The sequence below is a fragment of the Battus philenor genome, unplaced genomic scaffold, assembly GCF_028537555.1.
Source record: "Battus philenor isolate CCGP_79_NKW_IND1 unplaced genomic scaffold, ilBatPhil1.0.hap1 SCAF_14, whole genome shotgun sequence".
Lineage (NCBI taxonomy): Eukaryota > Metazoa > Arthropoda > Insecta > Lepidoptera > Papilionidae > Battus > Battus philenor.
The window spans coordinates 2,185,581-2,202,853 of NW_027181676.1; the positions used below are offsets into that span (position 1 = coordinate 2,185,581).

At 33.5% G+C, this 17,273-nt stretch overlaps 2 protein-coding genes across 2 annotated transcripts in view; one reads left to right on the top strand and one right to left on the bottom strand.

The window, feature by feature from the left end:
- sotv (exostosin glycosyltransferase sotv) overlaps positions 1–11,050 on the bottom strand; it is a 50,169-nt gene extending 39,119 nt beyond the window's left edge. The window contains exons 1-3 of the mRNA XM_068777732.1: positions 10,379–11,050; positions 8,245–9,007; positions 7,600–7,783 (exon numbers count right to left, since the gene is read on the bottom strand). Coding sequence (XP_068633833.1) covers positions 7,600–7,783; positions 8,245–9,007; positions 10,379–10,914 — 1,483 coding nt within the window. The 5' untranslated portion in view covers positions 10,915–11,050. The remainder of the gene's footprint in view (positions 1–7,599; positions 7,784–8,244; positions 9,008–10,378) is intronic.
- Positions 11,051–12,299: 1,249 nt separating this feature from the next.
- LOC137933812 (guanine nucleotide-binding protein subunit beta-like protein 1) lies at positions 12,300–14,450 on the top strand. The gene is made up of 2 exons (XM_068777871.1): positions 12,300–12,547; positions 13,060–14,450. Exons 1-2 carry the CDS (start codon positions 12,398–12,400, stop codon positions 13,876–13,878), a joined length of 969 nt encoding a protein of 322 aa, XP_068633972.1. The 5' UTR covers positions 12,300–12,397; the 3' UTR covers positions 13,879–14,450.
- Positions 14,451–17,273: the final 2,823 nt, after the last annotated feature.

A 17,273-nucleotide genomic window follows, 5' to 3' on the forward strand; every position in this document is an offset into this window, starting at 1 on the left:
TAAGTAACGAGACCATTTTTGATATTACATTTTTGCCACATATAATCCATTAACAGAAAGGGTTCCACTAATTACCGTACAATACCTTACAATTGTACACTCTTATATAACATCTCTAAATTATCTTGTTATAAATTTAATAAGTTCATTAAACAAAAATAAAAAAGAATATCTTAGGTTGACCGAAAAATAATGTAGCTTTCTTAAGATAAATTCACAAGAGTACATTTTTAACAAGTTCTTATATCGACAATATATTCACCTTCGCTATCAACAACCTTCTGCCATCTAGAATACAAAATCAATGCCGGAATGGTAACAAATCAATCGGTTTTTTCTGTAAAATATGTCGACAGAAACGACATTACTTTCCGGTCCCCCCAATATAAAGGATTTTTTAAATAATTATTAAGCTTGAGAATCCATTCCAACTAAGTTTGTGGACTCTTCACAAATCAAGATGCATTAGGTACCGTCATGGCTTTGAGATGATTGATGACAATATAGTGAATTTGAATCTAGTTTCTGTCAAAATGAATCCTTCTAGAATTCTCGTGACGTATACCAGTTATTATAAATGTTCGTATGTGGGTAATATGAATAAACGGCTAGTGTTGCGCTAAGCGTGTGTATGCGGAACCCTACGCACATTCCGCGCTTTTAGAGATTCGCCGAAATAGTCAGATGTCGATGTCTCCCACTAGCGCGCAGGCTCGAGTAGAAATAGGAACCCATGTACCATATTTATCCACGCACACTATTTTAGATACAGTACAGAATGTACTGTATCTAAACATAGTTATCATAACATTGTTAGTTCTTAATTAAGTTATTTTAAGTGTGTATACAGGAGCCCAATCTGAATTTTATTTCTTTCAAATTCTAGAATTCTCATGTCACACACTTGTTACTATCAATGTTCGTAAGTAGGAAACATGAATAAAAGGCTATCATTGCGCTAAGCGTGTATATGCGGAACCCTACGCGCATTCCGCGCTTTTAGAGATTCGCCGAAACGATCAGATGTCGATCTCTCCCACTAGCACGTAGGCCCGAGTAGAAATAGGAATTCGTACCATATTTATCCACGCACACTCTTTTAGATACAGTACATCCTATCATAACATAGTTAGTTCTTAATTAAGTTATTTTAAGTGTGTATACAGGGTGTTATATAGAAGACTAGATATACTTTTCTAAATTATTTGTATCGTTTTTTAACAGCAAGTTTTTTTGTAAAGACGATCTGATTTTTATTAAAAAATTAGACATTTTTTGTATTGTTTCTTTTGGTTAGAACAAGATTGTTTTTATTAGAAAAATTAAATCACTTTGATTCTATTGTGAGTTATGTGCTTATTTAAAAAAATAATATATTGCAATTTTATATTATGTTTTTTATTTATCAATTAACTCGTAAAAGAACAATTTTACAGGAAACCAGTTTTTTCACTATAATTAAAAATCAAAACATTTCAGTCCATGATGCCCGTACCATAAAATATTTGTATATACTAACTCTACCCACTTGCAAAATATGTACACTCTTCTAACACCCTGTATATGCCAGAGTTAATAAACGAGTTTCTTTGATGAATCGTCCTTCATGTTTCTTTTGAAAGCAAACCCCAAACGTGTCATGCTACAGTTCAGTAAATATTAAAGTGAAACCGCCTCAGTGGAATACGACCGAAGGCTCAATAAATAAGATGTTCCTTTGAAGACTGATTTTGGTGGCGATGGTTGCTTTTGACATAAGGTTGTTTCTGGTGACGAATTGTCACTGTTTGCCATATGGCTTTTCATAGTAAACTGGCTTATTCATTTATTTATACCAGTGATTCCCAAAGTGGTCTATATCGACCCCTAGGGGTCTATGACAACCTGCAAGGGGTCTACGTCAGCGAAAAAAAATTTGGGGGTCTATGAAATGAAAATGGGTCCTCGATAGTGGATCTCAACACATACACTGATAGTACCTATTTACTTACATCATACTATCTTATAATATCAAAACATTTACATTATTTATAAAAGTACCTATTAAGTAAAAAACGTATAAATTAAATTAACACACGTTTTTACTTTAAGTTTTTAACACTGAACTTCACTACAGTTATAAATTCACAGAAAATCAATATCAGGTAAGTAGGGGGTCTACCCAACACGGAAAAACATGGCAAGGGGTCTACGACACAAAAGTTTGGGGAACTCTGATTTATACTATCCAGACCACTTATGTACATTATGAGGAGAAAGACAAATCTCAATTTGACAGAAACTAGTATCAAATGGCATCCTTCAATTTAAAGCTACAACCATTCCAAACGAGCCCAAATATGAGAGCTCACAACTAACTCGGACGTGTTTTTAATGATCACTTTTACAATATTCTTAACACAGTAACACATTCATCCCAAGCTTTATTATCACTTATAAACTCTTTGCGAGGGTTCCAAACACGCCCAGACCTGCAAATAGCCCACAACAAACTCACACGCGACTTCTGTCTCGCCTGATGTTAAGCGATGATGGTCTAGGATGCTACATGCTTGCCTAGAAGAAACCTATTCACTCTTGTCTTGAAGATTTCTAAGTTATAGTTGGCTTGAAGCAATGACGCCGGTAAGTTACACTCCACTTATAAATATCTTTAATACAATAATAAATAAAGTAACCTTCACAATGTAAAGACTTGATTACAAATTGTGGTTAATTTTTTTAAATTAATTCAAAGACATTACATGGGATTGTATTATAAAACACTGCACAGACGACAAAAGAGATTCTAATTTTATAAAATCTAGATCGTGTAACTAATTTTTATACGAAATCTCTGTATTAATTGTGACACTGAAATACGGGAGTACCAGATGATAAATCCGAGCGCCGGTTTTCACAGTTACCTACTTTATTTCAACGTGTAGAATAACTTTTTCGTGACCGAAATGTTAAGCAACTTTTTTGCAATTTTTTTTTAACAAATGCAACACATTATATAACTACCCGCGTTTTTTGTTCATATGTTATAATCCATTCATTATTCTTCACACGTTTTCGAACGATACAGTTCTAGCATCTCTCACGCCACTGCTTCGTACCGTACCAGGTACTACAGAACTACGAAAGATTCTTCAAGATTCAGCTACCACTACGTACATCTACGGTATCACTGAAGCCTGCCTACATCAACGAAGAAAAACATCAAGATACAGCGTGACAACCTTAAATCACGAGAGCTGGGAGAACAGTGAAGCCATCCATACGCTTCGCTTGAGGAGTGATGTTGGACGTGCATTACGTCATCGTTGCATCGAACAGGGGAATCCCACACCAAAGCGCTATACTTCTCTGCCTTGTGATTGGTTGACGGTATTTATTAGTTGAAAATTGTTCTCAATTGTTTTACGAATCGGTATAAATATTTTAGACTTCGTGTTGTCATTACCTCCAAGACCTATCTGCCTATCGGCCCTATAGGCCCTAGGAAGAATCCCACAAGTACGATTACAAAAGACGATTGCGCTAGCTTTAGGCCTCTAGAATTAAAACCCTAGTATACGTATTAAGTTCTAGACCAAACTGAGATCTGTGCGAAGCTATTTGTTCTATTTATTGAAGTTCCAACGAAGCGTTTACGCGGTTTTGGGCGCATTGACTGAATTAATCTTCCGCTCAACGCCTTAAGAGCTAGGCGGTATTGGACCCAATTACTCTTTGTATTTCGGAAAAGGGCCTCGTAAGAGCTACTCGATAAGATCCTTTATACATTAAAGCAATTAATTCTTTACATAACCATCTACATCTTCCATACGTATGGCTTCGTATAGCTTGTCTTCATATAAAACGGCCATGTGTTAAAAAACATATACATACATATATATATATATATATATATATATATATATATATATATATATATATATATATATATATATATATATATATATATATATATATATATATATTCACGTGACAAAAAGAATGTTCGATTCCAGTTATCTATTAAAATTCTCGCAAAAAAAAGTGAATAATTTTTTTAATAGTACAAACTGGCACATAAGCAGTGCGTTTTTTTATTATAACAAACTGGCACATAAGCAGGGCTTTTTAGTATGGGTTACACCTTTGTGCTGAATCGAGTTTTGTGATACAAAATCTTCCATAACACATCAAGTACATTCATAATGAGACGTGAGATATAATAAGAATATCCTCAATTCACTGCTACTTCAACTTGTTAGTCGACTGAGTTTTATTGTTTACTTTTGTTCGTCTACAAATCACCTCGTATCTCTCTCTCTCTCTCTCTCTATGGCCAATTAAAATATTTTAGTTTTTATTACACATCTAATGTACATTAATTTTTTTTTCTTCTTTATGCGACAGGCCAATACTTGCAGTAATATCTGTCCGTAAAGCTAGTTGTTTATAAATGAAGTACAATCACCTATCACAATGTCGGACATTGTGAAAACATAATCTAATTTATGAAACGATTTTATATGCATAAAATAATGCTGTCACTTTTACGAAAAACGGTTAAAATTGCAAACATCTAACTCAGTGATTCCCAAAGTGGTCTATATCGACCCCTAAGGGTCTATGACAATCTGCAGGGGGTCTACGTCAGAGACAAAAAAAATTAGGGGTCCATGAAATGAAAATGGGGGTCCACGATAGTGGATCTCAACACATACATTGATAGTACCTATTTACTTACATCATACTATCATATAATATCAAAACATTTACTTTAATTATAACGGTACCTATGAAGTAAAAAATTTAGGACTGGACATCATTAGCCGAGAAGATTTAAGATTAACCCTTACAAAATTGACGCCAAATGTTGATAATTTATTATTAAAGCATCAGGTTCATCCTTCTCACTAAAAATATTGACTTATTTCTTATGTTATTTTATTTATAGTTTATTTTATGTTTTTTTAATGTTATGTATATTTTACATAACAGATACAATATTTTATTTTGAGTACTTTTAATTTAAATTCAATTAATAAATGTATAAATTAACATGTGTTTTTACTTTAAGCTTTTAAGACTAAACTTCACTACAGTTAGAAATTTACAGGAAATCAATATCAGATAAGTTAGTGGTCTACCCAACACGGAAAAACATGGTATGGGGTCTACGACACAAAAAAGTTTGGAGAACTCTGATCTAACTCAACATTTATAACAATTTATGATCTTGTAAAGCACACAAAATAAATTACAACACAACAACAAGCACGCAATCGTATTAAAAAAACTCAGACACTGAACAAGCAGCTTTACACATGTTGTACTTTAAAAAAAATTACTTGAATTCTATATATTTATTTTTTAATAACACAACATAGTTATAATTTAAGAAACAGACACAAACTTCAATTAATTAACGTCAGAACAAACTACAGAAAGAAAACTATATTGTTTAAAAATGTACAGTTGTACAATAACCTACAGAATGATTTGAATAAATGTAATCATACTATAATATTAAAAAAGAAACTTAAATATGTGTGGTATGCTTTAGTTGGTAGAGTATCCATCCGATCGGTTTTAAAAAATAATTAATGTTATGTAATAAAGTATTACATCTCATTTTAAGTAATTATATATATCACGGGGATCGGAAAGTAATGTCGCTTTCTTAAGTTAAATTCACACGACTACATTGTTAACAAGCTTTTATTTCTAAACAAATATATATTTACCTTCGTTATCAACAACCTTTTGCCATCTAGTATATAAATTTTCAATACCGGAGCGGTAAAAATCAATCGGTTTTTCTGTAAACTATGTCGATAGAAAATGACATTACTTTCCGGTGCCCCTAATAAGTTTTACGAGAATATATTCTTTAAACGCAAGTAAACCGCAAGTGTTAAATACGAGATATTCTACTTATATATATTCAGAAACCTACAGTCTTCTGCTCAGACAATAATTAAGTTATCTGATTAGCCAAAGGTTGTGTCGTTCTTATTTTAAAATAAACGTGAAGTGGAATGAAAAATAAAACACAATGGAATATAATCGTCCATTTCTTTCTCCTAAATTTAGATAAATCGATGTCATTCGTTAGAAATACTTTGACTGATATAATCCGTAAAGATGTTTTTATTTTAAAATTATATTATTAGAATTTGTTTAAAACTTATTGTTCAATGTTTTAATTATAGTACTTTGAATGTTTTGGGTTGATTTCGTAGTAATATTCTAAATTAAAATACAAAAGTACAGTACCCGGCGTATATATGTTATTGCACATCGACCTTTGGAAAGAGACAATAAATGTGATAAAGTAAAAAAATATGATAAAGATTATAAAATAAGGAATGATCAGCATATTAAAAATGTAAAGCCCATAACTAAATAGGAGTACACAAAAAAAAGATGTGTTTAATGTGTACAATAGTACCGGCCAATATTATTGCACATCGACCATTGGAAAGAAGCAGTCGGCTAATTTCGGCTTCGTAAAGCACTATCTCTGTCCCACACTACCTATGTGACGTTTTGTCAGTCGTTGTACTTCGGGCGACAGAGATTACGCTTAGCCGATTGTCTCTTTCCAAGGGTCGATGTGCAATATTTATCGCCGAGTATTGTAAGTAGTTTACCAACAAGAACTATATTATAAATCAAATTGAACATGATAAAAGAATAGGATTTGACAATTATAAAAAATGAATTCGATCATATATCCAATGCGTCCACGCACAAAAAATCGATTTTTAGACGCCTATTGCAAAGCGCCTCCCCCAATGATATCTATGGGGGGATATACCATAATAAGTGTGTGTGTGTGTGTATGTATATAAGTAGTTATTTCGTTGACAAAGTACTTGTTCACCTTAGTTATGCGAGTTTTAGGTGTACTTGTTTTCTCGGTAACAATTAATTCTATTAGTATCCCTTGAGTCCGGTCTAGAATATCTTACAGCCGTATCGGGGTTTAATATTATTTCTATGTAATATGGATTTTTTCTTCTAAAAGTATATTATGAAATGCATATTACTAAAGCATTCATATACGATCGAAATGTTCGAAACTTGATTTGTTGACTCATTTATATGTTTGATTTTATAATGTATTTATTGGAGATTAAATTTTATTAAAAAATAGTAACCGTTAAGTTTCTGGCCAGTGGTAGATTACTACTTATAATGTTAAAATAATCGACGATTTATAAGCGCAGGTAGTTTGAAAACATTAGTAATTATAACATATTTTCTTTTTAGACACTACCAAAACTACTGTACCGCGTCATAGGTATGCGCACGGCGAGATGGAGGGGGGAGGAAGCGTTCGTACGTTTCTTTAATCCGCTTTCCGAGCGCGGTATAGTGGTTTCGGTTTGTGTACTACTCCTATGTGTGTGTAAAACATTTTTAATTTTCATTGAAAAAGAGCAACCATCGAGTTACCCGCTCTTCTCCACAGATCAGCATTCCGAACAGATAGTAACTTACTGCTCATAATGACAACTTAAAAATACACATACATGCCTTCATGAAAAAAGATATTTCAAATTCGTATTTCAATGTCAAAATTTGGTAACGTATCGAAAAACAAAATGAACTCACATGGAGGCGGCGCTTTCTTCTGATTGTTCCACACAACGAGGATCTTGGCAAGACTGGGCGTCCTCACCAACTTCCTGATCAGCATGAACAAACTGTCCACGCGATCGTACGTCAATATCACCGCAGTGAAACCTGGCGCCTTTGGAGCGGTCACTGGCAGGAATAAAGGATTCACCGGACCATACTGAAAGAAAAAAATGTATATAAAATCATTTCAACCATAGGATTTCCACTGTTGGGCAATATATATACATTCAACTGCTTTTACAACAACAATCAATCCCTGTGTTAAGATGTGTTTATACACTGCTATGAAAAAGCGATTTTTCATTTATGTATACTTGGTTTTTGATATTGATAATTAAATTTTTAGATTTTTTTAATGTATTATTGCCCTGAACATTCTTATTTAGTTCTTTAATATCCAAATGTTTTCAATTCATATAGAAATTTGTCCACAAACAAGTCGTGTTGTAAACAACAATCGATGTTACTTCTAGAGGACATTACTATGCAAACGACAGATGTCTACTGACATTTTGCTCCCGTGTAAACGCATTCTTACCACGTTATTATTGAGCTATGTAATTAGTTGTGTATTTTATAACTTAGTTCACATTAATTTTACAAATTAGGTATACTTACTATATGTTCTGGCATATTCCAATCCTCATACATTCTGGCCGCCAAAGGGAAAACCTTCTCATTAATTATTTCTAAAGTTGTCAGAGTTATCTTCTCTATACTGGAAAAATACCTGTCGTACACCCATCTCAATTGCCAATAAAGCTCACCTCTCCTTTCCTTACTAACCGAATGGACTATTCTTAACAAATTCTTAATATTCTCTTCCGGTATATACAATGATATGCGGTGCCAATCCACATGAGAATTAAATGGCAAGACTACTGTATCTGCTATAATAATAGGAATACACTGTGCTGCCAGGATGTCCATTAAAACGGACTGAGTCAGTCTTGCGCTACGCACAACCAGACAAAACATACCTTCCTTCAATATATCAGGGTAGATGAACATTCTACCAGTTGTATATTCACAGCGTTTTGTATGATCAAACCTGTTTGATTCAGACTTACATTTACCGAGTAACAATAAATCATTTGATGCGGAGGCAATGTTCTGCAATTCTGCTAAGTAATCATCAGGTATATTTTGTTGAGTTGATATTATAAGGAAGTTTTTCTGTGCTGGTTGCGTGTTGTCAATTCCTGTAGCAATACGGCTGTATAGCGGTAATGAAATATCAAATCCATAACGAAAGGTCCATGTGTCGAATCCGGATCCTGCTATAATCGCCTTACTGGTGTTGAGTGTGATGACTGTTTCGTAGTTTGGTGCTGTTCCAGGTAGCATATTGAATATGAGATGGTTCTCTCCATTGTTCCAGCTAAAATAATACCATTCTTATAATTGTACCATAACATGAAAATTTTATGTCCATCATATCAGTAATGTCTCTATAACGCAGGTATTTCTGGCATATATTTCTGTACTTTATGCATATGTTTATAATAAATTATCTAAGTCTTTTATAATGTAAAATTTTCAATGTTCTTACATTTTATTTTTGGGGGTTACTTTAAGGAAAAGTTCCCTAAATAAATTTAATATATGAGTCACATGATCAAGTTATTTGAGAATGGCACAAAGCTATTTCAACAAAATCATAGAGGTGATTACTGTATTTATTGTCCATATATTTACTTTTAAATATTTGTGAGTAATAACTAAAGATTGAACATTCAGTTCTATAGAGTTTTTTTCTTCTGATCTTAGAGATTTTATTACAGAAAGGGTATGAGGTCACATTGACATATTTTACAGAAAATCTGATTAATTTTAACACTCTGGCATTGTAAATTTGTATACTAGATGGCAAAAGGATGTTGATAACAAAGGTAAATATATTATTGATTAGTAGTAAAAAAATGTTAAAAATTTAGTTGTGTGAATTTAACTTAAGAAAGCGACATTACATTCCAGTCCCCCTAATATAATTCAAACATTAAAATAAATTCAATATCTTAAAATTTTAATTCATTAATACATGAAATCATTTCAATTAATCAATCTATTTTCTGCCCATACTGCAAGGTATAGGTTTCCCCCAAAGATATCTATGGGGGAATATACATAATCACCTCACTTAACGAGAAGATTGACAACAACTGCACACCACCACAACTTGTTTGTGAGCAGTGCCAATCCTATATGATTAATGCGCAGTTTGAATTATTTTTGATTGTATCTTGTGAATCAAGCCTTGAATCTACAAACACAAGTCCTGTACCACTTGCTACTATTCAACTTCAGTAATATATTAATCAATATTTCATTGAATTTCATGCTTCTTGAATATTATTATCATTACAAGAAATAATTTGAAAACATAGTGATTATATATGGATTGAGTCAAAGCTTAAGTAATTATTCACTACTAATATTTTTTATTATAGTAATATTTCTTAGATAAATTAATAAGAATAAAAAAAAATTACGAAATAGTTTTAAAGAATAACACTCAAATACTCAATAATCAATAACTTTTAAAATTAGACTAAGGTATGTAGTCAGATAAATTTATTTTTATACTGATTTTTATTTAATAATTATTCGACCTAGAGCATGTTATAAATGTTTGTCATTCAAATTACAATTTTATTAAGTATTTTTATCATTACTTTGTAGTCGTATGCAATATTGCAAATCTATTAAAAATTAACAATAAGTAAGGCAAAATGAACATTCAATTACTTACTATTGCAGAGAATGTAAAGCTTGGGACACTTGGCTACTGGAAAAGGCATTCTCATTTAACGTGTCTATACTGGGCACAAATAGGCAGGCCTCCTCTGGGTTCGCTGTATAATATTTACTATGTCTTATTGTATCTAAGATTTCATAAAACTCCTTAGAAAACTGTGATATTACCCTACCATCCTCTGTCTTATATTCCTTCAATGGGTATATGTATATCGTTATCTTGTCGTGACCAGCCCTTCCGCATTTGTATACATTAAAACAACTCCAGTAAGTGCAATTCGCATTGCGAGGCGCGGAATGGGGCGAGTTACTTTTGATTTTAGACACTGGTATGTTCACTAAATTTAAACTCACTGGCTCGTAGATTTCGGTCCGTTGTGAATTTCCCGCGTAAATATTAAAAAGCACTGTAAACACTAGAGACACCACTATAAACAATAGTAAACCAACAAAAAACCTGTGGTACAAAATTTTCCTATATGATATATACTTTGAATGCTTGTTCGTTTTCAGAAGCGTCTCCGTAGCCATTTGTGATTTCGACGATTAAATTAGTATTCTTAATTTAGCTATGGCAGCCATCGTTAGGTACAATCGACTGGCTCTCATTCAAAACTTCGTAAATTTGTAAATCACTACAAAGGTGAAGCTTCACGAGAATTTTGAGTTGTCGCAGTGCTTGACGGACGTCTGACAAATTAGGACAAACAGTGTTGTTCATAAATGATTAAACTCTACATTTCCATTCGATACTGATAATCGAATAAAAACCGATGTATTGTCCGATTAACGTAAATATTTTTTAGATAATATGAATTGTAAATGTTAGATATTTTATATTAAATTATATTTTTACACCACATATTTGCCCTTTCAACATATTAAAGAAAGCTAAATTGAAACTACTCACCATAAAGGATAAGTAAATTGAAGGAAAAATACATTCGCTAGAAGAAGTATCTTGAAGAAAGAACCTCCGGGTGCAATGAGGGCACAGCATAAAGTCACTCCGTCCCCCTGCTTGCCGAATATTAATTACCACGAGAATCCTCTCCACGGCAAATTTAGGTTTAAAGAATAAAAATTCTAGTCGCAGTAAATCATGGAAGATAATTGTTTAAGTAGATATATATACTATTCTGAACAATATAAAACAACTGTGTATGATATAAACTGCATGACTGTTCCATAAAGAGCGCTATTATGAAATGCTTGTATTAATAAATTTCCATGGTTATACGTCTACGGGCATAGTATTAAGAAGGGTTCCCACAGTCGCTCGCCATATTAGTGGTTCAATGTGGCGATTTTTGACAACTCCGTATCCTATTACTCGGAAGTCCACCGTTAGTCAACAACACAAATACTCTTTCCTCGGTTAGTGTGTCGACAATTGAAATTTGCGAGTTAACAGCTGCAGTTATTACCTTATGCCTTAGTGTTTAATAGAAATCCGTCATCTGTAAACAAGGCTATTATTCTTGCTTTGTTTGAAGCGCGGCGTCGATCAGAATTCGCGAGCTAGTAATTAGGCAAAAATTTGAATGTTATATACTGTAACTACAATTGAAAATCAGAAATGAAAATTTACATCTCAAAGGTTGGGAAACATTAAATAACTGCAGTACTTACCTAGTTTAACTATAACGATTCACATTTCTGGCGTTCGTATTTTTGTATTTATACACTAAGTCAAAACGTATTATCATTTTGATAAACATAAACAAAAACATTATTAAATTTGTAAGTAGCATTTAAACATAATTATCAAATGCTTTAGCAAGTTCAAATTTACTCATTGTAATTTTCTGGTTTGTAATTAGTGTTTAAAATTCTAATTCGTTTAGTACTCTGAACGCACCTATGTATTCAAACGTCAGAACGTTAACTTTCTTGTTTTCATGTCAGTTTTGTGTTGTGCGTAGTTGGGTTTAGTTTCTGATGGCTTGATTAATTTTATTATTATTTTATTTTTATATTCTGACCAAATATTTCGGTTTGAGCTTGACCAGACATGGCGTTGTTACCACCTGATCCAGTTTATACTATCCGAAACGTCGACAATTCGCCAGTTTACTCATTGGCATTCAGCTTTCTACCCGGCGGACTCGAGAGGTTACTGGCCGGTTCGAAAAATGGATATGTTTATGCATACAACCTCCAGGTAACTTCAGATGTTCCAAGGATATCAAATGTTTTATTCTCTTTCGAGGTAACTGCGCAAACAATTGATTTTTAAAATGGAAAAATAATCAAATCGGAATTTGTAAATTTTCTTTGTTTACTACCTGCATTTGTTGACCCAGAAATTAACCGTGTTTTTCTGGCTTTGTACCTGAATAGACATTTTTTATTTGATTTGCAGCTAATATTTACTCCTTATACAATATTATGTTTATTTGCACTAATCTAGTTTAAAACTCCTGTAAAGTTTTATTATGATATTGTGTACTTAGATGTTACTTTTTTTGTTTCATGTATTTACATGTACAGCTATTCATTCCCATATATCATAGTAATTTCAAAATTAGAACATCCACTGCTGGGCATAGGCATCTCCCATAGATTTCCATTAAAACCAATTGTAAGCAGTCTCCATCCAGAATCTACATACATAATAAGGTTTTTGTTGTATTTTCGTTTAACATTTATGTTTTAAATGTATAATTATTCCAGACAAACCGGGTTCAACAAAAAATTCAAGTTGGTCAAGCTCCTATCCTTCACATCATTCATACAGATGATCAGCTTATCACACAAGAGAAAGGGGGTAAATTCAAAATTTTTAATTTAACCAACACAGGATATAAGGAAGAACATTTAATAGACATTGACTATCCTGGATTTTGTCGCTTTGAAGCCAACACAAAACTCGAAACACTCTATGTACCTGACAGGGAATCCAGTATTGCCATTTATAATTTTTCCGCAGAAAAAACAGGTTCCCTTACCCCTGCAAATACAGCACCTAAACTGGGTGATCCCATGTGCATGAAGTATATTGACTTACCTGACAAGCCTTGCCTCTTGGTGGGTTATGAAGCTGGTTGGCTGCTGCTGTGGGACCTTGTCACTAGTCAATGTATTAGTAAGTTGCAAACAAAAGAATGTCCAATGTCTGTGGATTTTCACATTGAACAACAGAGGGGTATTCTTGGAAATGCTTCCGATGTGGTGCAGATATTTAGTATAGGAAGAAAAGACTTCAGCCTGACTCACAAGATGGATGTCACCATTAAGAATCCAGGTATAAATAAAGTACAATCAAGGATGGATGGAAAAGTTTTTGTCTCAGGAGGATGGGATGGTCACATCCGTATCTTCTCGTGGTTCTCGCTGCGGCCACTTGTTGTTTTGACGGAACATAGACAAGCAATACAAGATGTTGTCTATTCTTCTCAGGAGGTTTCTCTTTGGAAAGCTAACATAATGGCTGCGGGAGGCTTAGATGGTGCCATTACTCTCTGGGATTTATATAACAATAAAAAAAATTGATAGAGCTGCTGTGATCATATAAAAATTTAATGTTAGGGTGTCTACACATTGCTTAAAATTTTAATGGAGTCTTGGCTGAGTATGTCATAGGGAAATTAAATCATGTTGCAAATGTGAATGAAAACCTCTATCAGTTGTTGTTGAAGATCTGTTATTGCCGTATGTAATATGTTTATTAAAGTTTTGACAATGAGGATATTTTTTACATTCTTCACAGGTTGCGAAATAATTCAAACAAAAAGTTACTATGGTTTCCAGGCATAGTTTTATATCTCAGCAAGTGTACAGTGTAGTCACCTTTACATTTGATTTTATCTGAGTAAATATAATCTGTGGTTTACATTTTGCCAGAATTGCCTTGGTCATGGTGTTATTTGCAATTAACATTAATGACATGTTAGATATTTAGAATAAATATTATTAGAGAATGAAAATTTTGAAACAAGCAATTGGATCTCAAAGAAGTCAGAATGTAACAGCACTGCATCCGTTTTGTGCAGTCAGCTCATTTGCCTAAGTGAAATGTTGACCTATTGAAATGATTATTTTCTGTGAATGTTTTCTTCACAATGTTTTTTTAAACAATTAAATCATTTAATTTTATGTTTGTTTTATTTATTACCAACTGTTGTACTAATGTTATTGTAGTAGATGCTGGTAAGTATCCCATGCTCTATGGGCAGTGATATCCTAGAGTTAGAGGACTGAGACTTGCAATCATAGATCACAAAGTAAATTTTGAGGAGAGTAGTTATATAATTTACACTTTGTGCATTAATTACATAGTTTCTCTTGTTTCTCAACAAGTTTCCAAGGGATGGGCATTAGCATTCTCTGCAATACATATATTTATATACATATAGAACATAGTATCATACTGCGATCACCAACCCTCCTGATAAGCGTAGCGATTATTGTATAATGTCCATAGATATTTTATCATACCATTGAAGATTAGTTGTGTGAGCAGTGATAGCCCAGTGATAGAAGACTGAGACAAATGCTCACACGTTGCGAGTTCAATTCCCTGTATACATTCTTACATATTATTTCACACTGCATTAATTAAATATGATTGCAACTGCCCACTTACTGTACCATAACACCACACTTCCATCATCAACCTGCCTGCAAAACGATACGGTTATGGTATATCTCCCTATAGTTATATTTAGGGAGGGTAAGGTTTTATAATTTATGGTTTGAAAATCTTTCTAAATATTATTTATTATATTATCTTAATATATGATATAAGCTGGACATGGTTCCGGTCCAGATGTACAAGGGCGACGGTGGTTTCTCCCATTGCTTTCATGAGTTTAAGCCAGAGGCCCTCGTGCATCTGTGGACCAGACCATGGTGCATATAATTACCGGTTGTCCCAGTTTCGGTTGGAGGAAATCAACGTCGCCTCGCAAGTTAGTCAAGAGGGAGGACGCCAGATCTTTCTGAAGTATAGGCAGATAACCAGAGTAGTAATTAAAAGACCTAAATCAATAGAATAGAAATAAACATTGTAAAAAAGGAACTGGTAAAATTGTAATATGGAAATAAGTAATATGTGATAAAAAATGAATATGAAAAAAAAAACTAATAATTAAATTTTAAAATGAAAATTAAGAATCGTCACAGTATTCTGAAGCGAATGAGAGGGAAGAGAAGCGATGTATGAAAGGTCAAAAGGTATAGAAAGGAATGAATTAGAACGATAACAGAGAAACGAATGAAAGATCTTAAGACGAGTAAAAGAGCAGCGTGGAAATAACAAATTTTGTGAAAGTTTTATTGTAAATAATGTTCCTGATTACACCGCAGGGAAGTACGAAAAGTGCTCAAAAACGAGAGCCATAAAAAAAGATAATTCCGAGATATTACATGAGAGTGTATGTTAAAACTTCACAGTTGCCCTTCAAAACAAGGTTACTCTGTATTAATGTTTTTCAATTATTATGATTCATGTTGAACATAAATCTCACTTTAAAATTTATCATGTACAATACATATGTCATTAAAAAGTTTTTAATTTTTTTAGACATCGACATTCGTTATTAATTTTTTTTTATTACGTATTAATATTTCCTGTCTGTTGGTATTAAAGGGTAATAAAATATTCTGATTAAAAATGGAAGAATAACAATAATTGGTGTCAAAATAATAAACTAACACTATTAAATTTAAAATAGCAAGTGAAATGATTTTACTATCAAAACATTTGTGATAGTTCGTTATGTGCTACCACTAAATTGCTAACCTGCGAGTCCAGACCAATGACACTCGAAGCGAAATGGTTAAGATTTAAGAGGACTATAACTGTAGCGACACGCGACCATGGGGATCCTTCACATTATTCTAACTGGTATATAAATAGCCAGGTAACTTTGACATAACAATTTCGCCCTTAAAGCGGAATTTAAATAATATCCGTTCCCCTGTATCAACACTAGGACACACGCCTCACATCGAGCCCCGGCGGTCTCGATGCACATGTCATGCACTACTCACCTACACATGACACGGCGGCCGCGTCCGCCTAACCCGCGTTCAAGCGAGGGCGCTCCGGAAAGACCTGTGTCTCTTCCGACCGCCGAGTAGTCCTCGCTTCGTGTTACATACTCTACACTCTACTCACTACACTAAACACCTACACGCTTATAGTTCTCCGCGTGTGGACGCCTTCGTCGTAACGGGTACGATCGCCAGCGTAAAATTTTTAGTCCGTGGACATTTGTTTCCACGGGCTCAATTTCGATGAAGCTGTACAAAGCCTAGACCGGCTAGCAGCACAACTTCTAATACATCACATAGGATAACAATTACAATCCCATTAGTCTCCGAGAGTAGTCGTACGCCCTGTCTGTATCCTACCTTAGATTGCCGAGTGGTCCTCATAGCCATTCTAAGCCGTACATTACACTTATACGTGTACAGCTGTTACCTGCGTGCGAATGTCACATTGCAACTGGAATATGATTGGCTCGATAGATTTTTTTGTAAAGCTCACGAACCCTGGTGTGTGAATTCATCACCGACAAAGCTGTAAAGCCCTCCGGAATAGCGAAGACATCATCAGAAACAATTCTTAATAATTAAGTAATATAATTCCATATGGAACAGTCTTAATATAAGTTACAATAGAAAAAAAGGATTAATGTAACGTATTTCACTATGCTTATTTTATACAAGATGGTTGGAAATGAGTATAAAAGTCTTCTACTGACAAATGAGCAATATTCACCCCTTGAAATACCTACATATTTTATCACCATTTTGTTTATACGGTATAAGTGGAATAGTTAAAACTAATTGTGCTCGTAAAAGATTAATATTTACAATGTGCCATATCAAATGCCACCTATCACAATTATTAAACCTATTTTAGAAAAAAAATAGTAATT